This window comes from Pleurodeles waltl, chromosome 4_1 (assembly GCF_031143425.1).
Source record: "Pleurodeles waltl isolate 20211129_DDA chromosome 4_1, aPleWal1.hap1.20221129, whole genome shotgun sequence".
Classification (NCBI taxonomy): domain Eukaryota; kingdom Metazoa; phylum Chordata; class Amphibia; order Caudata; family Salamandridae; genus Pleurodeles; species Pleurodeles waltl.
In genome coordinates, this window is record NC_090442.1 from 835,449,080 (window position 1) to 835,475,189 (window position 26,110).

General features: G+C 43.4%; 1 protein-coding gene across 8 annotated transcripts in view; it reads left to right on the top strand.

Annotated features, from left to right (window-relative positions):
- The window catches only part of CPSF6 (cleavage and polyadenylation specific factor 6), a 532,852-nt gene that overhangs the window by 143,955 nt on the left and 362,787 nt on the right, over nucleotides 1-26,110 (top strand). For 3 of the 8 annotated variants that reach the window (XM_069229582.1, XM_069229584.1, XM_069229587.1), the window contains exon 1: nucleotides 8,156-8,320. The exons of 3 other annotated variants lie outside the window; for them this stretch is intronic. In XM_069229582.1, the coding sequence (XP_069085683.1) occupies nucleotides 8,261-8,320 (60 nt within the window). In that variant the 5' untranslated portion in view covers nucleotides 8,156-8,260. Of the gene's footprint in view, nucleotides 1-8,154; nucleotides 8,321-26,110 lie in introns of those variants that run through there. 2 more of the 8 variants (XM_069229583.1, XM_069229585.1) reach the window with 1 other exon arrangement.

Here is a 26,110-nt window from a genome sequence, read left to right on the forward strand (position 1 = left end):
GGTGTAGCCACCCTACAGGACAGTAGCCATTGGCTACTGCCCCCCCCCCCAGACCTAAACACGCCCTTAAATTTAGTATTTAAGGGCTCCCCAGAACCTAGGAACTCAGGTTGCAGGAATCTAAGAAGAAGAGGACTGCTAAGCTGAAAAACCCTGCTGAGAAGACGGAGACACCAACTGCTTTGGCCCCAGCTCTACCGGCCTGTCTCCCCACTTCGAAAAGACACTGCTCCAGCGACGCTTTCCCCAGGACCAGCGACCTCTGAATCCTCAGAGGACTGCCCTGCTCTAGAAGGACCAAGAAACTCCTGAGGACAGCGGCTCTGTTCACCCAAGACTGCAACTTTGTTTCCAAAGAAGCAACTTCAAGACAACTGCGTTTCCCGCCGGAAGCGTGAGACTTGCTACTCTGCAACCGACGCCCCCGGCTCGACTTGTGGAGAAACAACACTTCAGGGAGGACTCCCCAGCGACTACGAGACTGTGAGTAGCCAGAGTTGCCCCCACAGCGACGCCTGCAGAGGGAATCCCGAGGCTCCCCCTGACCGCGACTGCCTGACTTCCAGATCCCGATGCCTGGAAAAGACTCTGCACCCGCAGCCCCCAGGACCTGAAAGATCGGAACTCCAGTGCAGGAGTAACCCCCAGGAGGCCCTCTCCCTTGCCCAGGTGGTGGCTACCCCGAAGAGCCCCCCCTTGCCTGCCTTCATTGCTGAAGGGACCCCTTGGTCTCCCATTGATTTACATTGGAAACCCGACGTGTGTTTGCACACTGCACCCGGCCGCCCCCGTGCTGCTGAGGGTGTACTTTCTGTGCTAACTTGTGTCCCCCCGGTACCCCACAAAACCCCCCTGGTCTGCCCTCTAAAGACGCGGGTACTTACTTGCTGGTAGACTGGAACCAGGGCACCCCCTTCTCCATTGAAGCCTATGCGTTTTGGGCACCACTTTGACCTCTGCACCTGACCGGCCCTGAGCTGCTGGTGTGGTAACTTTGGGGTTGCTCTGAACCCCCAACGGTGGGCTACTTTGGACCCAAACTTGAACCCCGTAGGTGGTTTACTTACCTGCAAGAACTAACAAACTCTTACTCTCCCTAGGAACTGTGAAAATTGCACTGTGTCTAGTTTTAAAATAGCTATATGTGATTTATTTGAAAAGTATATATGCTATTGTGATTATTCAAAGTTCCTAAAGTACTTACCTGCAATACCTTTCATTTGAAGTATTACATGTAAAATTTGAACCTGTGGTTCTTAAAGTAAACTAAGAAAATATATTTTTCTATACAAAAACCTATTGGCCTGGAATTGTCTCTGAGTGTGTGTTCCTCATTTATTGCTTGTGTGTGTACAAGAAATGCTTAACACTACTCCTTTGATAAGCCTACTGCTCGACCACACTACCACAAAATAGAACATTAGTATTATCTCTTTTTGCCACTATCTTACCTCTAAGGGGAACCCTTGGACTCTGTGCATACTATTCCTTACTTTGAAATAGTGCATACAGAGCCAACTTCCTACAATCTGTCTTCCCACTTTTCCATTGCTCCCCAAACCTGAGCACTCTGCAGTAATTCCTTGAGGTGTGCCTTCATTCCGGCTGACCTTATGTGTTCAATATCCTTTGCCTCAAAATCTAACCTGTAGCTTCTCTTCAGATGCTTCTTTTTCTCAATTTCTTTGTCATTCTTCTCTGCCAAGCCTGCTAATCTCTGATGTACCTTGATCACTTCTCTTGTAATTCTGGGGCATAAGTATCTTAACTCTGCTTCGGTGTAGGACTCTAATCCATTCACCCCTATCGCTCCCTCAACCAGTTCACCTGCTTCCATGCTCAATCTGACACAATTAATCTGCTCCTCACTTTTGGAAGTATTCTGTGGGGGTATTCAGCTTGTCTAACCAGTCAGTCAGCTGCTGAGCTGTCAATCCCTGTATCGAAATGTTACTCGCGTTCACCGGTGGCACCTGTGATACCACTGCATTTGATGTCTGCTGTGTCAATAATTTCAGGCTGTGACCTAATCTAGGTCAATTCACAGCATCTCGAAGTGCAACAAGTGGACTGAGATCTAATAATGATCTTGAGCCATCAAAGGTCTGGCTCACAGAAGAGACTACCTGGACTTGCTCACTTGGTCCCATCCTCACTAGACTCTGGGACATATCTCCTTGCTCATGCATGGCTGGTTTCTTCTGCGCAAATAATTGTACCACTGGACCAACAGTAATCAGTAGCGATATTGCATCTGGGGCTGCTCTAGCACCTGAACATTGTGGGAGAGTGACTCCTATATGTCAAGTCTGACTGAGTCCCTGTCATTGGCGTAAACCTCGGCATCCCCTGCGGCTGTACCTGGGGCAACAAAATCAGAGTCGGCTCAGTCTGAACCAACAGTGATCTTGAAATCACTTGCTCCGTCTGTACCACTAAATTCAAAGTTGTCTCTAAGACAGGCACATCAGTGTAGACTCTCTGTATAGGTGGCGGATGCATTTGTGCCTGAACTACTGGAGTAGGCAACACATTAGGGCCTTTCAACACACCCTGTGTCTGGCTAGTATTAACCTGTACCGGACTCACTGTCCCCATTGCCTGTGCCTCGGCTGTTGGATCAGCACTAGTACTCAGACCATCGTCATGCACCGCATACGGTGGTGGTCTGTCTCTCAGTATCTGTGTAACAAGGTCCTCCGTATCAGAGTCCTCCTCCATTATCGAAGACATTCTTGCTTCCTTACTTTCAGACGCACCCTTATTAGACTTTCTTGCTGTGTTCTTTCCTTCCGTTTCTTCCTCCTGCGTAATTGCTGGAAATAACTTAACATCCTGCAGTGTCTCTGCTCTCCATTTCTTCTATTCCCAATCTCCCCTTGCCTTTGCTAATTACTTTTCTACCTTTCTCACTCTCCTTTTGAATTTCATTTGCTGTTGCAATCTAGCTACCAGCTCCCAAACTGCTAATGCCTCAAACTGTGCTGGTCTCGGAAGGGGCTTCGATTCATATAGTGCCATCTGCAATTGCTCCAAAATTCTCAAATTGAATGTCCCATTCTCAGGAAATGCTAAGCTTCCATTTTTCTCTGTCAGCTTGCACCACTGCTTCAGCCAAAGACAGGCCGGGACACCTCACTCCTCCATTACAGTGTAAGCCGGAGTATTCTCTGGCGGTGTAGGCTCTCCTACGCCAGCTTTAATATATGTAACTCCCTTTAGGACACTCTTTAATGCCTTGAAAAAACTCATCTTTTCTGCTTTTTGTTTATTCAAATTCAGATTAGGAAATTACCTTTACTCCCAAGATTCCTTTCACCCACGTTCTTAACTAATTCAAATCAAATCAAATCATTAACATTTATAAAGCGCGCTACTCACCCGTGCGGGTCTCAAGGCGCTAGGGGGGAAAGGGGGGGTTATCGCTGCTCGAACAGCCAAGTCTTTAGGAGTCTCCGGAAAGCGGAGTGGTCCTGGGTGGTCCTGAGGCTGGTGGGGAGGGAGTTCCAGGTCTTGGCCGCCAGGAAGGAGAAAGATCTCCCACCCGCCGTGGAGCGGCGGGTGCGAGGGACGGCAGCAAGTGCGAGGCCAGCGGAGCGGAGGGGGCGGGTGGGGACGTAGAAGCTGAGGCGTCTGTTGAGGTATTCCGGTCCCTTGTTGTGGAGGGCTTTGTGTGCGTGGGTGAGAAGACGGAAGGTGATCCTTTTGCTGACTGGGAGCCAATGCAGGTGTCTCAGGTGTGCGGAGATGTGGCTGTTACGGGGTACGTCGAGGATGAGGCGGGCCGAGGCGTTTTGGATGCGTTGCAGGCGGTTTTGGAGTTTGGCGGTGGTCCCGGCGTAGAGGGTATTGCCGTAGTCCAGGCGACTCGTGACAAGGGCGTGGGTCACGGTTTTTCTGGTGTCGGCGGGGATCCAGCGGAAGATCTTGCGGAGCATGCGGAGAGTGAGGAAGCAGGCGGAGGACACGGCGTTGACTTGCTTGGTCATGGTGAGAAGAGGGTCCAAGATGAAGCCGAGGTTGCGGGCGTGGTCTGCGGGGGTCGGTGCGGTGCCGAGGGCCGTGGGCCACCAGGAGTCGTCCCAGGCGGACGGGGTGTTGCCGAGGATGAGGACTTCCGTTTTTTCAGAGTTCAGCTTTAGGCGGCTGAGCCTCATCCAATCTGCGACGTCCTTCATACCCTCTTGTAGGTTGGTCTTGGCGCTGGCGGGGTCCTTGGTGAGGGAGAGTACAAGTTGGGTGTCGTCGGCGTAGGAGGTGATGATGATGTCGTGCTTGCGTACGATGTCGGCGAGGGGGCTCATGTAGACATTGAAGAGTGTCGGGCTGAGCGATGAGCCTTGAGGTACGCCGCAGATGATCTTGGTGGGTTCTGAGCGAAACGGAGGGAGGTAAACTCTTTGGGAGCGGTTAGCGAGCAACTAATTGCCTCTCATGGACAGCTGCCGATCCGTGCGTGACCCTTCTCACTACTCGACCTATCCCAGTGCGGCTCCAATGACGTCATGCTCACACACACTGCGGCTGACAAAGCCTTGCTGCTCATCCTCCTAAACTCTAATTCGCACAAAACTAATGTAAAATATTACGAGCACTAACCAAAATACAATAACCAAAAACAAACCTGTTGGTTTACTACAGGAAGGTAACACAATCGCTTCAGGAACCTTACGGATTTTCACTGATGGACTTTTCGCTCATGCAGCTATTCCTCTTTCTCGGTCTCCCAGATTCACAAGCAAACTTCGACCCACAAATTTTACTCTCAACTGGTCAATGGGTCTGTCCTGGTGCACATAGGACTCACCACATCTCAGTCAAACTTTTTCTTTCGCCCACTTTAACTCACACGCTGACTTATTGACCACGCCCGTTCAACCTACTAAACCAGACAGATAACATCTCATAACCAAGTGGCTCATACACTTTTCCAATATACTCCGAAGTTTTAGACCACTCAGGGTCCGTACATCAGCAACCAAGTGGACATTTTTTAGCACAAAGCACCACACACATATGAAGTTTGATGACTTCCCTACTCTCATACTGCTGAGTACGCACACTCCTACTAAAACTTCATCTGAAGTACGCAGACTCCCTAAATTCCCTCACATACGTCACAATTCACCTGCGATTTGCATAAGCCGTGCAAGTGCAACCTATCTCTCTCTCTCTATCACTGGAACGCCTGGAACATACCCAACACTACTAGCAGGATCCAAGATCTGGGAAAGTCATTTCTGGGCTGAAGGGAGCATCATTCTCTCTATAAAATGCCATTTTGAAACACAAAATTGAATAATACTGAATTCACAAACTGATCAATCTTCAAACTTTTACCATAACTAGGAACACCTGCCCATCTGACTCCTAGCACATCTGTCAACACCTATCACTCTGTAGCGAACACCTATGGCAAGCCCCTACTGAAACAAACCATCAGTCTGCTACCATAACTGGGCGTGTCGGTCCTTAATAAGTAAACTTACAAGGGGACGTGTATAGGTCGATGAACCTTTTGATTCGTATAGTGTGTTTTTACCATAGTTTGGACAGAATCAGTAATCAACACACGATAATCAATAACCATTAGTCAAATCAACAATCAATGGAGTTAGTAATCCACACACACCATGACTCTTCAGCCATGAATAACCACACCTTAGGTATAAGTTTAGTAAGTTTATTTCCCTATTTGTTAACAACACTAAGTCAGGAATCTTAATTCATCAACTCAAATTGAAACACATTTTAATACACTTATTAATCAGCGAGTTGCAAAAGACGTCATCTAATCAAAGCTTGAGTAAAAAGACATTCTAAGGCATCAACACAACATATTAGTAAAACCCAATTCAGCAAAACTATGACATCTGTCAAGTGCAGCAAAATCATTTGTCAACCATTTGTCTCGGTAATTGGTCAGTCGTCATATGAGCAACCTCAACTAACACAGATTAGCATTGACTTGTGGGGCTTCATGCAAAACAATTTAGATCACAAATTTGGAAAACATCTACCTAAAGAAAAGTATTAAGTCGGCACAGTTGGTACCTAGAAAGAAAAGGCATAGGATATAATTCAGTTGTTGTCATATCTACCTATCCATGGTATGGATCAGCAAGCTGAATCAGTCTTCGTCCTCAGGTCATCAATAGATCAGCAACACATCCGGCTCTTAGTCAGAGAGTATGAGCCCAATGACAGAATCTCAAATCTCTTCTTTTCCAAATGTCGCATTTCATAACAGGGTAAGATCTGCCTAAAACTCTCTTCAAATCTGAGTCTTGTCTCCTCTGTCACGTTGTTATATTAAAGTTCCCCAAACTATCCCCCAATTTCCGATTGGTCAATTAATTGTACGTTATTACTCTACCCAATGATGTCCATACATCAAATCTATAAATTATAATATTTCACAGTTCACGTCATTGATTTGTTTGCTTTACAATGTTTTCATCATCCGGCTCGTCAGGTATCAATTTTGTTGCATCTTCTTCTCCAGTCAGTGTCTTCATTGTTCGCGCCCTGGGAAAGTACATCTCATGCACATTACACACTATTAGATACACTGCTAAAGTCTTCATCTCCTGTCCGTCGGTTCCCATAGACTATTTCTGCTAAGCATTTTATTAAAACAATTAACATTTCACAGTTAGTTCATGGTCAGCATTTTTCATTAAACATTAAGAAATACAGCTTCTACATGAGGTCTGGCAAAACTAGGCCAAGACACTCGCTAAGTTAAGGCCTACAATTAATAAGCAATAACATACTTCATAACCCTTAATATAACCTATTACTACATGAACCTTAATACATTTTCAATAATTCATATGGATTAATAGTAATTTAGTATATTTCATGAGGACTGGTGGCCATTCTTCGAGGTCACATTTTCAAACGTGCACATTATTTTTCTGCGTTAATCATTTTTCTACCTAAGTCATTATTCAAAATACGTAACCATTCATTAATAATTTCTAATTAAGACATTTGCGTTAGCATGTTTTTGTTTTGCTACGCTTGGGGGAGGAGGGAGGGAGAGTTGGCGCATGTGGTAATCGTGTCATTGGAATTCTTAATGTCTCCTGTCAGGTTGGAGGAGTGTTTGAGTTAGTGTTCAGAGAGGGCGGAAGTCAAGACCATATCTGAAATGTTGTTCCAGCAGGGGCAAGGAGGTCCAGGGATGCTGGGTGTCCTATGGCGCAGAAACGGAATGCTGAGGGTAATGAGGATGTAGTCTCTCAGGTTGATAGTTGATGGTTTATCCATGGGGATGTTGTTGAAGGAGGAGAAAATCTGGTCCAAGAGGTGTCTGGCGGCGTGGGTGGTCGTTTCACATGCTGAGTAAGATAATGTTCCTGAGGTTTTCCAGGAGGGCGATCGAGTGGGGGTCAGTGCGGTCCAGGTGATACTTCCTAGGTAGATGAAGGTGCTGGAGTCGATAATGAGAGACGCAATGAAGTCTGTGATGTCGCTTGCAGGGTACTGGTTATCTGTATACAAGAGTTTCTCACAGTAAAGATCGCTTTGATTTGTAGCTTGAAGGGGAGGTGTTCCATGTAAATAAATGGTTGCTGCATGTGAAGGTGTGTTCTTGAATATAATTGCAAATCTGCCCTGAGCTTTAATCTTTAAAGTGAAAGAAACACATTAAAAGTACTGTATGCTAAACTGGTGGTTTCTCTTAACAGATCACCGCTGGGATGGTATTTTTATAGTGTTTTACACAGTATATTCAGACTTGACTGCAGCAGTCTGAGAGGCCTGTGCCGCAGGTTTCAGTCGGTCTGCCAAACGTTGGTTGTAGTATCTGTGCCCTAGCGTGAGTTCTCATACCGTGTGCCAACGTTTGATAAAAACGTAATCGCTACGGAATTTGTAAGTGTACGCCCTGCATGTTATCTGCTCAGTACTGCTCTGTACTGCTCAGTGCCTTGGCATATATTTCTGACTCACTCGGTAACGTGTACCTTGTTGTTTATTTTAAATGTCATATTTCGGCAGAGGCGCCGATATGCTCCAATCTTTACGGTTGTATCCGTACTCCACCTTTCTTTGTGAGGAACGCCACCTTTACAAGATGGCCGCTAGTGTTGCGTGAGTGTGGAAAGGGAGACCTGGGGCTTTGCCGCGCTCCTTTTTGTCTTTCTTTCAGAAGGAAGTGACGTAGCTCCACCGCCCCCACTACTCCCGTGCCTGCTCCCCACAGCTCCGGTGGGCCCCTGCTCTAGAGGAGGGCGCGGAGCGACGCAAAATGGCCGACGGGGTGGACCATATAGATATTTATGCAGACGTGGGCGAGGAATTTGATCAGGTAAGCCGTGAACTGTACGGACCGGAAGGGCTCGGGCCTTGTTTTCCGCGGTCTCGTTTTCTCCTGGCTGGACATCTTCAAGTCTTCCCATATCAGCGGCTAATCCTACATGGATGCTGCGCTCGCAAAACCGAACCTTTTAAAGTAGTCTCCTAAAGACAGAAGGCCCCAGTTTTGGCTGCTGAGAACGGGTCTGAGATCAAAGAAAGGCGCGGCGCCTTTAGCCCACATCTTCCAGCCAACTATGCTCCGTGGCACCCACCTCATCATCATCTCCATACTATTGGCCTTTTGATTATCCCTTTTAACACCGTACCGGCTACTCACCTCTTTCTACTTTCTCGCCCCTACATAAATTGATTTGATGTTTAACTGGCATTCTTTATAGTTCACTTCTGATATGAATACTTATTGAAAGCATTTAGTTTGGAGAACTGACTGGAGGCATTTCAGTGGGATGACCCTGGACAAATCTAGCATAGACCACATACCGCTGCTGACAGCTTGACTTAGTAGCCTTCCAATAAGATGGTACTCGCAGGTGCTGCCCAATGCCGGGGTTGCTGAATACCAATGTTATCTAAATTAGATTCTACCTCATGCTTTACGTCCACAGCACTACACTTTGTCTTGCGACACTCTCCAGGCGTCTTTTTCAACTCAAGTTCTTCCTTTGTCACAGTTTTACTATGTTTTTATTTTTGCTGCTTTTTTTTTCCTTGTCTGCCTTTCTCGCTTGTCGTATGTGTAGATCTGCTGATGGTAAAATAAGCCCAATTTCCCATAAATATTAGTGCCTACTGCTTGTATCACCCATAACAAATTACGCACTACATTGTAGAGTGTGTGTGCTTGCTTCCAAAGGCCACCAGTAACTCGCCTGCCCTCGGTGGGTGCCTTTGCTGCATGAGGGTGGATTCACAAAATCTTGGTTTCCAACAGAACACGGATCACTCACGGACGGAAATTCCTTTTTTTTAAATGTAACTAGACGTGTTTTGGCTTTCACCTTTCTCAATACTCGCCGAATAAAACAATCTTTCTTTTAAATTAAACCATCAAAGACCCATTAGATAATTGACAGGAACACACACAAGAGGACAACTACTGTTCTATTTGATATTCTAGATCTGCAGCAGCCATACTGGTGTGTCTTGCTCTTAATCAAACCAAATAGCAGGTAACTTGTTATTCTCCGTCATGTCTACGATGACTTCCATAGTTCACCGTACTTCATATAGATCTGTACTTGCAGGGGTACAGATTTATCAAGTTACATACAAATTGCAAATTAACGTAGTCCTCTTCCTTACATAATTTTACTTCTGCGTGCATGGCAAATCAAAGATGTTACATAATACCTTGCAGGTCATGACTCAATAAGGGTATAGCCCTCTCCCACAGCATAAATGTCAATTTAGCCAGGCACAGCCCTCGCAGGAGTGGAACCAATGCTTGTTACCTCAACAATTTGAATGATTGTTGATCAGTTTGAGACTGCACTTTCCGTAGTCCCACTTGGCGGTGCTGACATACCAATTTGTTTTCAAAGTCCACCAGTAACTCGCCTGCACTCAGGGCTGGTGCGGCTGCTGCGGGAGGGTGGACTCATGATATCTTCTTTTCCAACAAAACACAGAGCACTCACTGGCTAAAATTCCTGTTTTTTAATGCAAGTAGATGCTTTTCGGCTTTCACCTTTCTCAATACTTGCCAAATAACCTCGTGTCAAAACAAGGTTGTGATGTGTAAATGTCAGTTGCTTTCTGGGGTTGCATAGATGTAACACACTTTCTCAAGTATTTTAGAGATCATCTTGACATCTGACTAACTTTGCCTATGCTGCTAACTTTTAAGAGTCACAGGCTTTTGTGTTACTTTATATTTACAGATCCAGCTCCGACTGAAAAATAAAAAAAGGCCCACATAATTTTGTAGGGGTGTGTGTATTGTGTGTCTACACAATAGGCTGTACTGTTCCCACTGTAGCAGAGCGAAGACTGATTTACACATGGTTGAGTCCAAACTGAGGTGGCCTGTTGTGCAAAGTAATGATGGACTGGGATGCTGGCAAGAGTTATCAGTGGCTGAATTCAAGCACTCCCGCCATAATTTTTTTATTTTTTTTGGGTATATTTTATTCTGTCACTCTAAGTGGGATGGGTTTGCCTAGACCTGGGTCCCGTGCACACTGTCACTGGAACCAAGCTATATCTAGCATTTGAGCCCTAACTAGGGCAAAACTGGCTGTAGGTTGCTGTGTTTCCATTCAGAGGGGATCTTGTGTAGCAGTTCAGACTAGACTGTTTCCATTGGAGCAAGGTCAAGACTGATTTGCATATGTCAGAGTTTAAACTGAGGTGGCATGATGTGCAATATAATAATGGACTGGGATTTGACCCAGAGTAATTACCAGAGGCTGAGATGAATACAAGCGTTCCATCTAGCACTTTTTTGTACACTTCAGTGTGTTACTCAAATGAGGTAGTCAGATGTGTAATAGCTCTTTCTTTTGTTTACTATTTAGCCATGCTGCATAGCATCGGAAGTGCTGTGCAGCATCACAAAAAAAATTGCTTAAGCCAAAATGTCCCAAAGGCAAACCTATTGACTTTGACAATGCGTCGTCGTAGTTTTTTTTTTTAGGACTAACTTATGGTGTCATGCATGATAGGGGGGGTGTATTGTAGGGTACTTACTGGGCAGGTTTATGCAACTATTGTAGAGTATGCAATATAACGGAGTATATTATTGGCATAGCAATCAGAAACGTATGATGTACAATAGACAACCGTGTATGATGTGTTTTTAAGTCTTGTATACACTGGTTTGTTTGATTCATTGTTTGTGTATGTTAATTCTACACCAAAAGTGCTGTGTTGAGGTCGATTACAGCTGTGCTTTTAAACGCCTAGACCTGAAGCAATTTGTGAATGAAAAAATATTGCAACTGGTATACTGTTATAAGTTTAAAAATACAAATAAAAAAAGTGTGTATGTGTATGTGTATATATATATATATATATATATATATATATATATATATATATATATATAGTCACAAAATAACCTGCTGTGTGTTTTTTTTTTTTTTTCTCTTCAAATGGTAATGTAAAACTACACGTCTTCTGATTTAATCACTTGCAACTGCCAGTGATTGAGCTAATTTTAAAAGTCCTGGCAATGCAAACTGGCTGAATATTTAGGTAAGTATTGCGCTTGTGAAACTTAATTCAGAAAGTTTCATCACTTCAAACTCGGGCATTCTCTATTGACTAAAAACATTTCAGTTAGATCATTAGTAAACATCCTTAAAACTACATAGAATAGAGAATGCATTTCAGTTACGTGTGTGCATTTAATTAATCTTCTGTCGTCCGAGTTATTGGCCTGCGCTGCAGGCAAGGGTCTATGACGAGGAAGAAAGTCTTACACAACTGACAGCCTGAGACAGATCTTTGGTTGAGTAGAGCGCCTCACAGGTGTGCACCTTCAAAATGACTCCCGTGCTTTTTTTATTTTTTAGTTTCTGATCCGAGTTGGATTTGTATCCAGAAGGAGGATTAGAGGTGCAAAAGGAAACTGTGCTGGAGAGGGTGTTGGGGTGGAGGGCGAAGGACTTGTTTACCCGATTGCTCCTCTTCAGGTTTATGGCGTGATTTAGCACCGCCCTTGCCAAAGCAAATAACATAAAAGAATGCAACAGATTTGGGCTGCGCAACAAGAGCTCACTTCAAGCAAAGTATCACTTAATGAAATTAAGTGTTTTCTCAGCTACCACACATAGTGTGGTGACCCACCAGTGGAATTTTGATGCGTTAGTTGCTTTATAGTGACTTGAGCTACCAGGCTGTACAATATCATGGGATACGCCGCTAGTTCGGATGCCACCGGGGAAGGGTACTTGCCAGACAGTGTACAACCATATGGGTGTTATTATGTACCTAGACACTTTATTTTTTACCCTTCGAATGTGCAACTCTCTGTTTCTTGATTTTTAAACATGGAAATGTTTTGGCTCGTGCTTTGCCTCTACCGATTTGATAAGCTTATGCTTTCAGAAGCTGCGAATGTAAAGTGAGCTTTGTACTCTGTGCTCGTCATAACTCGCATGGCGGTGTTTTTCAGTAATTCGAAACCACATTGGGAGTGCTATTGTGACAGTGTCTAGTGCGCTGGTTAATTGTTATCGTTATAAATATAGGAAATATGTTTTAAAAGATGCAATGCATCTTTGTGTGCATCATAGCAGTTATTCTAGTGCTGTTAATTGTGTTTTGCCTGCCAGTTTCGACAATTAAATTGTAGTTACAGACCCCTCAGGGAAAAGCGAACTTGTTTCAGAAGGTCGGTTCTTTTTTTCGTGTTTAATTTTTGAGAACGAGTTAAGGAAATGACAAGTGTTTACTATTACATATTATTAAAGGACCTTAAGCCCTGCATAGGGAAACGCACGTTATAAAGATTAATATTTTTCTTGTGAATTTGTGAGAAACATTTTTGAAAACGCATACAAGGAAGGAGATCCTTATAATTACAGCATTGTGTTTTGGTATTTCTAACTATCTATATCGTGGTGCTTTTTTTCATGATTAGAAATCCAAAACTGGAAAGGACACTATATTGATATCATGTTTACACTTAGAAGCACCGATACCTGTCGTCCTCCTCCTCCTTCTTCTCCTTTTCTTTTTTTCTTCTTTTTTCTTTTTTTTTTTCTTCTTTTTTTCTTCTTTTTTTCTTTTTTCATAACATTGAGCGAAACATACAGCTTTTGTAACATGGGTCGTGTTAGCAATGAAACACCTGGAATGCTGCATTTTGTTTGTAGTTGAACACACAACTACAAGTATCAACTAAATTGCCCCAAAATAATGAACCTTTCCAAGGCTGCAGCCTATTGATCACCGGCATCTCTCCCCAATGTCAGCTGTCTGCTGCTGTTCAGTAAAGTGCACATTGAGTTCAGGAAGTCAGGTTTCACTTAACCTTCGGGGTCATCAGCTCCTTTACCTGCATGTATATTATTTCAGCAAGATGGCAACCTCCTCTATTTTTGGGAGCTGATACTATGGTCTTGCGTAACACCACTGTATAGCACACACCCTACATCTGGTCTGATGTCTTCTAATTTGCCATTAAAGGGTGTATCAGCATGACTCATGCGTGCACTTCTGCCATGAAGCACAAATGCACAAGTATCATTAAAACATCAGAAAGAGATGGGCAATCTCACCCTGGTACAAGCAAAAAGATCCAACTTTTAAAAGCAGTCTTTAAGTCAATAAGCAAAATCGTATTGGTAAATCCAGCGGTATTTTTTTACAGAAGCTTCAACACTACCCTGCCGACTCGTGTTTTGACCCCTAGAATGCTTTTTTTGTCCCTGGAGCTTTCTCAAAGCTCTAGATACAGTCAGAAATGTATACCCATTTTTTGATGAGTACAGGTTACCAGTTAAAAGCGTAGCAAACAGGCAGCCTATCTCATTTCGAGCCCAGGTTAAATCCTGATAATCATGCACTGGCGAAACCTTTGCCGGCTGGCTATTGTTGTTGAAGCTTTTGTAATAAAATACCACTGGAATTACCAGTACGATTTTACTTATTGACTGAAAGACTGTGTAAGGAAATGCCTCCTTGGCATGGTTGCCCCCTGACTTTTTGCCTTTGCTGATGCTATGTTTACAATTGAAAGTGTGCTGAGGCCTGCTAACCAGGCCCCAGCACCAGTGTTCTTTCCCTAACCTGTACTTTTGTATCCACAATTGGCAGACCCTGGCATCCAGATAAGTCCCTTGTAACTGGTACTTCTAGTACCAAGGGCCCTGATGCCAAGGAAGGTCTCTAAGGGCTGCAGCATGTCTTATGCCACCCTGGAGACCTCTCACTCAGCACAGACACCCTGCTTGCCAGCTTGTGTGTGCTAGTGAGAACAAAACGAGTAAGTCGACATGGCACTCCCCTCAGGGTGCCATGCCAGCCTCTCACTGCCTATGCAAGTATAGGTCAGTCACCCCTCTAGCAGGCCTTACAGCCCTAAGGCAGGGTGCACTATACCATAGGTGAGGGTACCAATGCATGAGCATGGTACCCCTACAGTGTCTAAACAAAACCTTAGACATTGTAAGTGCAGGGTAGCCATAAGAGTATATGGTCTGGGAGTCTGTCAAACACGAACTCCACAGCACCATAATGGCTACACTGAAAACTGGGAAGTTTGGTATCAAACTTCTCAGCACAATAAATGCACACTGATGCCAGTGTACATTTTATTGTAAAATACACCACAGAGGGCACCTTAGAGGTGCCCCCTGAAACTTAACCGACTGTCTGTGTAGGCTGACTAGTTCCAGCAGCCTGCCACACTAGAGACATGTTGCTGGCCCCATGGGGAGAGTGCCTTTGTCACTCTGAGGCCAGTAACAAAGCCTGCACTGGGTGGAGATGCTAACACCTCCCCCAGGCAGGAGCTGTGACACCTGGCGGTGAGCCTCAAAGGCTCACCCCTTTGTCACAGCCCAGCAGGGCACTCCAGCTTAGTGGAGTTGCCCGCCCCCTCCGGCCACGGCCCCCACTTTTGGCGGCAAGGCTGGAGGGAACAAAGAAAGCAACAAGGAGGAGTCACTGGCCAGTCAGGACAGCCCCTAAGGTGTCCTGAGCTGAGGTGACTCTAACTTTTAGAAATCCTCCATCTTGCAGATGGAGGATTCCCCCAATAGGGTTAGGATTGTGACCCCCTCCCCTTGGGAGGAGGCACAAAGAGGGTGTACCCACCCTCAGGGCTAGTAGCCATTGGCTACTAACCCCCCAGACCTAAACACGCCCTTAAATTTAGTATTTAAGGGCTACCCTGAACCCTAGAAAATTAGATTCCTGCAACAACAAGAAGGACTGCCTAGCTGAAAACCCCTGCAGAGGAAGACCAGAAGACAACAACTGCCTTGGCTCCAGAAACTCACCGGCCTGTCTCCTGCCTTCCAAAGAACTCTGCTCCAGCGACGCCTTCCAAAGGGACCAGCGACCTCTGAATCCTCTGAGGACTGCCCTGCTTCGACGACGACAAGAAACTCCCGAGGACAGCGGACCTGCTCCAAAAAGACTGCAACTTTATCCAAAGAAGCAACTTTAAAGAACCCTGCAATCTCCCTGCAAGAAGCGTGAGACTTGCAACACTGCACCCGGCGACCCCGACTCGGCTGGTGGAGAACCAACACCTCAGGGAGGACCCCCGGACTACTCTATGACTGTGAGTACCAAAACCTGTCCCCCCTGAGCCCCCACAGCGCCGCCTGCAGAGGGAATCCCGAGGCTTCCCCTGACCGTGACTCTCTGAAACCTAAGTCCCGACGCCTGGAAAAGACCCTGCACCCGCAGCCCCCAGGACCTGAAGGACCGGACTTTCACTGCAGAAGTGACCCCCAGGAGTCCCTCTCCCTTGCCCAAGTGGAGGTTTCCCCAAGGAAGCCCCCCCTTGCCTGCCTGCAGCGCTGAAGAGATCCCTTGATCTCTCATTGACTTCCATTGCGAACCCGACGCTTGTTCTAACACTGCACCCGGCTGCCCCCGCGCCGCTGAGGGTGAAATTTCTGTGTGGGCTTGTCCCCCCCCCCCGGTGCCCTACAAAACCCCCCTGGTCTGCCCTCCGAAGACGCGGGTACTTACCTGCAAGCAGACCGGAACCGGGGCACCCCCTTCTCTCCATTGAAGCCTATGCGTTTTGGGCACCACTTTGAACTCTGCACCTGACCGGCCCTGAGCTGCTGGTGTGGTGACTTTGGGGTTGCTCTGAACCCCCAACGGTGGGCTACCTTGGACCAAGAAGTGAACCCTGTAAGTGTCTTACTTACCTGGTAAAACTAACAAAAACTTACCTCCCCCAGGAACTGTGAAAATTGCACTAAGTGTCCACTTTTTAAATAGCTATTTGTGAATAACTTGAAAAGTATACATGCAATTGAAATGATTCAAAGTTCCTACTGTACTTACCTGCAATACCTTTCAAACAAGATATTACATGTTAAATTTGAACCTGTGGTTCTTAAAATAAACTAAGAAAAGATTTTTCTATAACAAAACCTATTGGCTGGATTTGTCTCTGAGTGTGTGTACCTCATTTATTGTCTGTGTATGTACAACAAATGCTTAACACTACTCCTTGGATAAGCCTACTGCTCGACCACACTACCACAAAATAGAGCATTAGTATTATCTCTTTTTACCACTATTTTACCTCTAAGGGGAACCCTTGGACTCTGTGCATGCTATTCCTTACTTTGAAATAGCACATACAGAGCCAACTTCCTACAGACTGCTTTTGAAAGTTGGATCTTTGCGCTTCCCAGTTGGGTTTGCCTATCTTTTTGAAACAAGGGGCTTACTTGAGGTAAAGTGGTCTACAACTTATCTGGTGACCCACAGTTGTAGGAAAATGGGCATTTGCTAAATAGAAGAGAAGTGTTTGGACCACTGGAGCAATTCATCGCATCGTTAAAACGTGCATACGCATTGGCTACAGTTCTAGATTTAAAAAAAATAATCGAAAATCCACTGTAAGATCACCATCAATACACGTCGGTAGCAATCAAAAAGTATTGATAATACTCAGCCTTTTAGAGCTGAGTGAGACGTATTTGCTTTGTCACTTTCATTTATTTTGTCCCATGATGCTGTAGTGTACAGCATCATCAAAAGGCATTGACCAAGCTAATGGGATACGAAGGCGAGACCTAGAGTGGGTGTTTTGAGGACTGTGCCTTTTGTCGTGAAATGACTGCCATTAGAAATAAATTTTGTTTGCGTACAGTAAGAGTATTCGGTCCGTGACTGATTTTGATTCTGCGAACCAGAAAAGTCTGACTGTAAGGAAGGCTCTCTCATTATATCGGAGATCTTTACTTTGAGAATTTTTAGAAAGATCTGCAAAAGTGTTAAGCCTTTCAAGCACAACCAGCCCATTAAAAAAAAAAAATATATATATATATTTTTTTTCATACATATCAAAAAGAACTGGACAGATTCACACTAAACTGCGAAGCATGCTTTCTGAGTTAAGCTCCACTTTCATGACAAGCGTAGTGTAAATACAGTCAGTGGTTTGGCTGTGGGTGCATATTACATTTTTCTGTGTGGGAGAGAAATGGGAAAACGTTTTTTTTCCCCCCAGTTTATGCAACTAGATAACAATTTAATTAACAAAATGATACCAATATAACAAACATTCATGAAGGGTAACCAGAGATATGAATTTTCAAACTTTAAATTTATACATAGCTACAAAAAGCTTCAAGTTCACACTGTGGTCCTCCGATTGTGCTTAACCGGGACCTAGTCATGGTTTAAAGTTGAGTGCAATGAGGTACGTGGGTGTTAAGTAAATACTCCAAAACTGGTAGTTATAATCTTCTTTATTTATAAGTATAAATCCAGTAAGGCCAACACATCTGCTCGCCAGCTGGCAACGCTCATATTCAAGTCATGCATTCCAGCCCTACAACATTCTCTCCTACATCACATTCTATCTGCAGTTAAAAACTTCTAGATACACATAACACTTTAGTTATGGACCTAACACATCTCCTCTTTTACAAATTGACAAGAAATAACTATAAACATAAATAAAACCTAAGTTACATATTTTCATAAATAAGATAAGGAAAACATACTAACTCTAAATGGTCTCACTTGTTATGTAATCTTGCAAATAAATGGGTCGTTTGATAACTCTACCATGTTTACTATTATTTTTTTCCCCATCATATCATGTGTTTAATCTCCCGCTGACGTACGTACATTCTCTTGGATAGTAGTTTCCTCTTCACAAGCCCTAGAATCTTCCCTAGATAACATGTTACTATCATTATTTTGACAAGATTCTAACCAGCAATATTTTTTTCTTCCTTAAATAATCAAATTAATTTCTCTTAACATTTTACAAAACGACTCCTGTGCCAAATCCGACGGTCACTTAATTTGGCAGAATTATTATAAACTTCAACCCACAGAACTTTGTTGAGAATATTTGCTTTCTCCCATCTTTACTTTAACTGGTAATTTGACAATCACTTCTTCACCCTTCTTCAAATTAATCTCCTCTGGTCCTTTCTTTTTGTCCATATACTCTTTAGTCAATTTGTGCTTTCTGAATGTTTATTATTTAGAAGGTGAGCAATTCTTTAATCCCCGTACCCTTACCCTCATGATCGTAAATGGACCGTGACCGGTAATGGTTGGGGTGGTCCGAAACATCCATTTAAAAAAAAATATTTTTTTTTAATACTGGGCTTCCAATTTAGACTTTTATATTTAGCCAGTTGCAAAGATTTCTTGATGACACAATTAAATCTCTCTATGGTGATGAATGGAAATCAATTTATGTTCTATGCCATTCCGCTAAAAACAAAAACAAAATTCTTATTTCTTCACTTTTGAATTGTACACCATAACCTTTTTTGGTAGTCCCTCTCTTTGAAAAAGTTCATCCAAAAATAACAACCCATCCCAAAATTAGCCTTGTTAACGAATTTAACTTCTGGCTATGTAGAAAAGTAATCAATGGCCACTATTATATACCATTTCTCATTTTCCTCAACAGATGGACCCATAATATCTACACCGATCATTTCCCATGCCATCTGTGGACACGGAATGGGGTGTAACATTGCTTTTAAAGTAACCAGAGACTTATCGGCATTCATACATGAGTCACATCCCTAATGATTCTTTCAATTTCTACATCCATTCCCAGCCACAAGTAGCTCTCCTTAACTTTTTTCTTTGTCTTTACTATACCTAAATGCCCTTCATGCCGTATTTTAATAATTACTGTTTTTGGTGGCAAAATTCTCTCCTCTTAATATATTGTTTTGAATTACAGTTAACTTGTTGCATATTTCAAAAAGGTTTCTCAATTCCAAGCCAGTTTTTCTTTTTTCTGGCCATCCATTATGAATATTATTATTATTTATTATTATTTTTATTTTTATTATTTAAAGATGTTAATGCTTGATCATTTGTTAGCCTCTATCCACTCTTTGCTACCGATAGCGTTCCAATCCTTACTTCCTGTCTATGCCGCACTTACCTCTTCACCATCGCCATAATTGTTTTCAAGAGGGGAAAAGCATCCTGCTCAAACTATCTGTGATTTTGTTTTAAATACCGGGTAAATACACCAGCTTCTACCCAAAGTACAATAGTTTAATGCACATCTTTGCAATCCTAGGCATAGCTTTTAGTAGACCCTCTGTGGACAATAATATCAGTAGGGGTTTATGATCATGTCTTTCCTCTACATTGAGATCCCACAAAAAAAATCTAAAATTTTCTAATCCCCAAACTACTGTTAGGGTTTCTTTTTCTGTAACAGAATATCTTTCCTCTGCAGGTGAAAATGCCCTAGCAGCAAAAGCTGTTGTGTCTTCCTTGCCATGAGTATTTTTGTGACTTAAAACTGCTCCAATGCCTTTATTACTAGCATCTGTAGTTACCACAGAAGGAAGTTTAGGATCAAATCCAGATAGTCTCTGCAATACATATTTCAGCTTTTTTGTTTTCAAAATCCTCTTGGAGAATTTCTGTCCAAACAAATTTACACTTGTCTTTTAACAATTGCCTCATATTAAATGTTTTTTCTGAACATTTCCTAACAAATTTAGCATAAAATTCTGCCTGCCCAAGAAATTATCTCAATTCATCTTTGTCTCAAGGTGCTGGTGTATCTCTTATAGCTATCGTAAGTTCCCTTTTTTTTTTTTTTTTTTGATACCTTCAGCTGTAATTTGATGCCCTAAGTAATTTTAAATTGGCACTTTGAAAATTCTGCTGTTAATCCATTCTCTCGTAATTTGATTAAAAAGTTATCTACTCTTATATCATGTTATTCTTTATCCTCCCCCATAATCAAAATATCATAGTGGAAGTAAATTACTCCCACCATATTCTTGAAATGTTTATGCATTAACTTCTGAAACTGCTGCAGCCGAGGCAAGACCAAACAGTATGCGAACATAACCATATCACCCATGAGAAGTCATAAACGCAGTCAGATCTTTACTAGCATCATGCAACCTAATCTGATGGTACGCAGATGATAAATCTATAGATTTCATGCCCTTAGTCATAGCAAGCATTTTATTTATCTTGGGTAAAGGAAATATTTCCACTACGATGTTGTTGTTTAATTCTCTCAAATCAGTAAATAACCAGATTTTCCCATTGGCTTTACAAACTACCACTAATAGAGAAATCCACTAGGTTGCCTCTACTTCTTCGGTCATGCCTTTTCTCAAAAGAGATTCCAGTTCCTTATTCGCTTGTTCTCTCAGTACCCAAGGCATGCTTCTAGATTTATGTACTTCTGGCACAGCATCGTTCTTTAATATTTTATGGGAGTTACCATTGAAAGCACCAGTTTTCCCAGAAAACACTTCAGCAGAATTGTTCTTTAATTTGGCACCATTCTCCTCGCTTTCACACACCACCCATACTTGTTCTTCACTATTAGGATCCAGAATAATGTTTGGTGCTCTTTGATCCATCCATCCAAGCATTGCCGGGTCCTCTTCAGTAACATACAATTTACCTAATGTTTTTCTTCCCTTAAATTCAAAAGTAACTTTACTGTAACCAATCATAGGTATGGACTCTCCAGTAAAACTTTCAGGAGAGACAAGTTCTGGTGGACTCAAGGATGCACCAATAACACATACTAATCTTTCCTCCCACAACTTCCTGTCAATTATTGTAAACGGGGAGCCAGAATCAGCCACCACGAGTAGTTCCGCACCTCATAAACAGTTTTGTTCCTGGATTGTATGTTCAGATGTTTAACACAAAGATCTCCTTCAATTTTGTTTCTGAAATGTCCTCAATATCGTTCAAGTTATCAATACCTAATACACAATCCTGTTTTTTTGAACTATTACCTTCCATCGATGTCTCAGATTCTGAATTTGAGGTACATTCGTTATTCATCATAGAAACTCTTACTTCGTCTACAAACTTCGTCAAAATGACCCCAAATGCCACATTCACTACGTTTGATTAATCACAGGACATTTTTTTACTATACATTACCTATTCCTTACTCCCACATCTGTAGAATTTTTTTCTCAGTTATCCCGTTATACCTATCTTTTAAAAAAAATGTCATGTTTGTGTATATCTCTTCTTTTGTTATGTTTGATTGTGCTAATGATACTGTTCTGTGTATCTTTGATTTCACTTGTAACAGCCCTTGCACACTCACTAGAAATTTCAGCTTTTTTAACTAAAGCAATAACTTCTAATTGGGACTCTCCGTGCACCCATAACCTTTCTTGAATATGTTCATTGTTTACATGCATTATTTGATCTCGTATGAGTTCATCATGTAATGACCCAAATCTGCATTATTGCAAGTTTTTTAAAAAAATTATTTTTTTAAAGATCAGATACATACTATTCAATCGTTTCCATTTTCCCTTGTTTCCTTTTAAAGAAATTAAACCTATCAAAAGCAGTGTAGACTGATGTGGAATAGTATTTGTTTAGGTCCTCTAGTGTATGCAAGAAAATGTTTGAGTCATCCTCTTGTCGAACCTTCTTTTCCATAGAATTGTAAACTTTAAGACCTTGAGGTCCCAAACAATGTAACAGATTTTTGTTTTGTTTTTTTGTTTTTTTTGACCGATGTCAATTCTGCATCTTCAATAGTCTCCACATAATTCAAGAAGTACTCCGTTCATGGCACTTAATGAAGGGTTCCCCTTATTAACCTAAAAATGGTTGTAGAGGAGGAGAGAAAATGTCTGTGAAGCACACATTTTAGTACTTGGCTTGAATTATGAACTTGTTAATAGTTAAATAGTTGCAACAAAAAGACTGTGCTTGTTACAATAACCTGCAACAGAATCAATATTTAAACATGTGTGCCAATCACTGAAGGTACAACTCAGTGCTGATTCTGAAAATATCCCCAGCACTTCAACATGGCCGCTCAAGTAGTATAAAAAAAGCTTGTTTCCACAGGTAGTGTTGACATGTCCGTGCAGAAAGTGACTACATACTGTGCACACTTCCTCAATACCACGTAACTCCAAACAAATCTCCCCAACCGGTAGTTGCGAAGCACTGTCGCAGCAAGTAATAAATAATATTAGTTTTATCTTTTAATCATGGTGCTCAACCTTCTTTGTGCTGTGCATGCGATTTATTGCTCGCGCTAATTCAGTTTCTTCGTGCTCACGCTTACTTTGTTTCTCCTCTCTTTTAATAAAAAATTGCAAACCAAACTGCTTGCACTTGCGACCCTTAAAAGAAATACAGTGACTGCGCCGATGAAACCAGCATGTGCTTGAGCAGTTTATCTGGCTCCCGTAACGTTATGATGGTTGAAAATTCACTGGAAAGCCAAACTCTGTTGCGCCTTTGCTCCCTTGCTGCTGTAGCTTGACTCCTTCCAACTCGTCGCCAAAACTTGTTATGTAAATACTCCAAAATGGGTAGTTATAATCTTATTTATAAGTATAAATCCAATAAGGCCAACACATCTGCTCGCTAGCTGGCAACGCTCCTATTGGAGTCATACACTCCAGCCCCACAGCATTCTCTCCTACTTCATCACATTCTATCTGCAGTGAAAACCTTCTAGATATATGTGACACTTTAGTTATGGACATAACAGTGGGCCGATACAGAAACCAGTTTCAACAGAGTCTGAAGTTTTACCTTCTGACCTAGTCTCTGAAATTAAAGTAAAAACTCTTCAGTAGGGCAAGACAGGGGAAACGTCCGGAACAATGCTGTCGTTTACAACACAAGCATCACTACGCTTGCCAGAACGACGACTCCCTGTTTCTCTGCCTTAACCACACATGTGCTGAACAATGCACACACGTGGTTACATCAGAGAAAAAGGGGGCGGGGGGGAGGTTCATCGGGAGAGGACACGGTCAGGTAGGTGGGGATGGGTAGGGGTCAGGGTAGGAGTGTTTTTAGGGCAGATGGAAGTGGTCGGGGTAGTTGTGTTTTTATGGGGGGTTGTGTTTTTATGGTGGGTAAGGGTCTGAAGAGTTACGTTTTCAGTGCTGGTGGGGGGGTCTGGGTAGTTGTTTTTTTGGGCAGGAGGGGGACGGGGTATTTGCGTTTATCCGGGTAGTTGTGTTTTTAGTGCGGGTGAGGAGGGGTCGGGTAGTTGTGTTTTTAGGGTGAAGGGATCGAGCTAGTTCTGCTTTTAGGGTAAGGGGTCGGGTAGTAGTGTTTTTAGGGTGGGTGGGGGGGTCGGGTAGTATTTTAATGGCAGGTGCGGAGGTCGGTAGTATTTTTAGGGCAGGTGGGGAGGTCGGGGTAGTTGTGGTGTTAGGGCGGGTGGGGGTCGGGTAGTATTTTTAGGGCAGGTGAGGGGGTTGGCATGCTAAAGCCACACAGGGCGTTCCCACACATGCCTTTACTAGGCATGCTTTTTCAACGAAAAATTGTGGCAAAGGCATGTGTGGTAAAGGCATGCGTGGAAACAACGTGCTCGTTGTTCCGACCGCATTGTTCGGGCATGCGTGTTTCGCGCATGTGGTGTTCTATCATACAATCCAAGACAGCTGGCATTGGCTGAGAGAAGTCTACGAAGCTGGATAGCTGTAGGACAAGGTCCTGGTAACAACATTGACTTTTGTTGTTAAAAATTGAAAATATGCACCAAAAGAAGGTCCCTCGCCGGATGGATACTTTTTGTTGCTTTCACCTGGTAAAGATTTCTGCATTTGGTCGTTAAGAGCTCAGATTCCTCCTGCAGGGCTGGCCTGTCAGCTGAAGCTGAACAGGACTCCCCAAGACCAGAAGCCTATTCTCCTATGCACAGCTGAAATGGATTGGCTGCTGTGGAAAAGCTCAGAGCGGGAGGAATCTGTTAAGCCCACCAGCAATGCACCTTTGTCGGATTGACTTGGGAGGTTTGTCCTGGTTCTCCTGATGTCTTTGGAGCCCAAAGGTTTATTTTGCTGGGGGGGTTAGGGGGCCAGCTGTCACTCCAACAGAAGCAACCAGCAAGGTCCAGGACAGTCCTAGTTTGAACTGCTCTGCTGGACTCCTCAGGAAAAGGGGCTTCTAGCAGCTTGTTCTGCCCATGTAGCTTAACTGGAGTCAGCCAGCTGACCCTTGGAGTCCACACCTTTTTATCCTGGATATGACTGAGAGTAGGTCAGCTTTTCAGGTCTCCTCACAAGTCCTAACAGCAGTTGCAGTCCTTGTTGGGTTTTCCACAGATCAAGTAATGGGTTCATAGGGGTGCCATATTTATGACTGGCACTAGCCTGTGGGTGGTGGTGCTGACTCCTGGCCGTTTCCTGACCAGTAGGAAAAAGTGCCACTTTTGCATCAGTTACTACAGACAGTCCAAAAATGTACCTCTATACGTACAACCAAGGTGCAGACTTCCCGTGCCTACCCAGAGGTGTGGCCAGGGAAATGAGCAACACCTCCTCTGTGGTCACTTCAAACAATTCTGGGGACACTTCTCTTCCACTGGGATTGCTGTCTGTCTGAATAGGTGAACCAAGGAAGGCCCTGTCTAGATGTCAGGTAATATGTGCCTGTCACAAGGTTTAAACTTGTTTAAGAAGAAAGAAAAAAAAAAAAGTTCATGGGCACATCCCAAGTGATCATCTTGTCAGAGGAACAGAATATCTCCACCTACCCAGAACCTTTCAGAGGAGGGTTTAATCCCATCAAAATGGGTTATTTTGAGAAGTCAAATTTGCAGTTTAAAAACTGCAAACTGCTCTGCCAGGTTACAGTTCTAGGCCGGCTATCATGTTTGCAGTATCTCTGTGGCGGATAGCACAATAGGTGCTGCAGTCCAGTAACTTAAAGGCCTTGGGATTTGATGACAAGCAAGGAAACCAAGAATGTCAATATTTCACGTTAGGCACTTTCCATGAAATTTGTTTAGTTTTGATATTGCATTTTCAGATAACCCTTAGAGGTCTTGCATCGGTTACTTTAGGTCTACTTACCAGCTGGGTCACCATATGTAAAGACAGATAACTTGAATGTTTAATAAAGCACACATTTTTTTGGAACACATTTTTACTATGTAGCCAGGTTTTTTTGCATGCCATAGAAGGAAGAAACTGCACTGGTAGAGGAAGAATGGGATTAGAGAAAGCAGAGGTTTGAACAATGTATTATGTGATGCAGTGTGGCGCTCTAGACGTAGGTGACACATCCAGTGTAGAATCCATCATAATAGTGAAGTTTAGTGGGGTTGGACTGTCTGTGCATGTATTTACATTGCTCCATTGTGAATTGACACTTCTGAGTAATTTCAGGAACTCATTGCAGTCATCCAGAAAGGGTCCTCTATTTCCACAAATGTAGCCAGTGTCGGTCCTGCAGCTTGGAAGCTTGTTGTCTGTGACTGCCGCATACTATAATACTTTGGCCATGAGTGGCTGTGGCCATGTTGGGTATGGGTTAAGATTGCATTGCCACAAGGTATTTGATAGGTCTGTGGCCATGCACACAAACTTAAATGTAGTGTAGTGGGCATGGACAGCACTGTGGATGCTTTACTCTCATCTCACAGCCTGCTGCTCTTACAGTCAGTCAGCAGTCTGGTACCAGGAGGGCAGAGGAACTTGCCACCTCTTCACTGGTCCTACTCCAGGTTGAAACCGGACCCTGTCGCCCACCCTCACGGAAGGTCAGTGGGCCAGCACAGCAAAACTGTGGAGCTGTGATCTGGAGTGACCAAGGGTAGTTCTTTGGAGGGTTGACACCCCTCCCCAGTACCCCCCAACCAAGTGTGTTTTCTCCT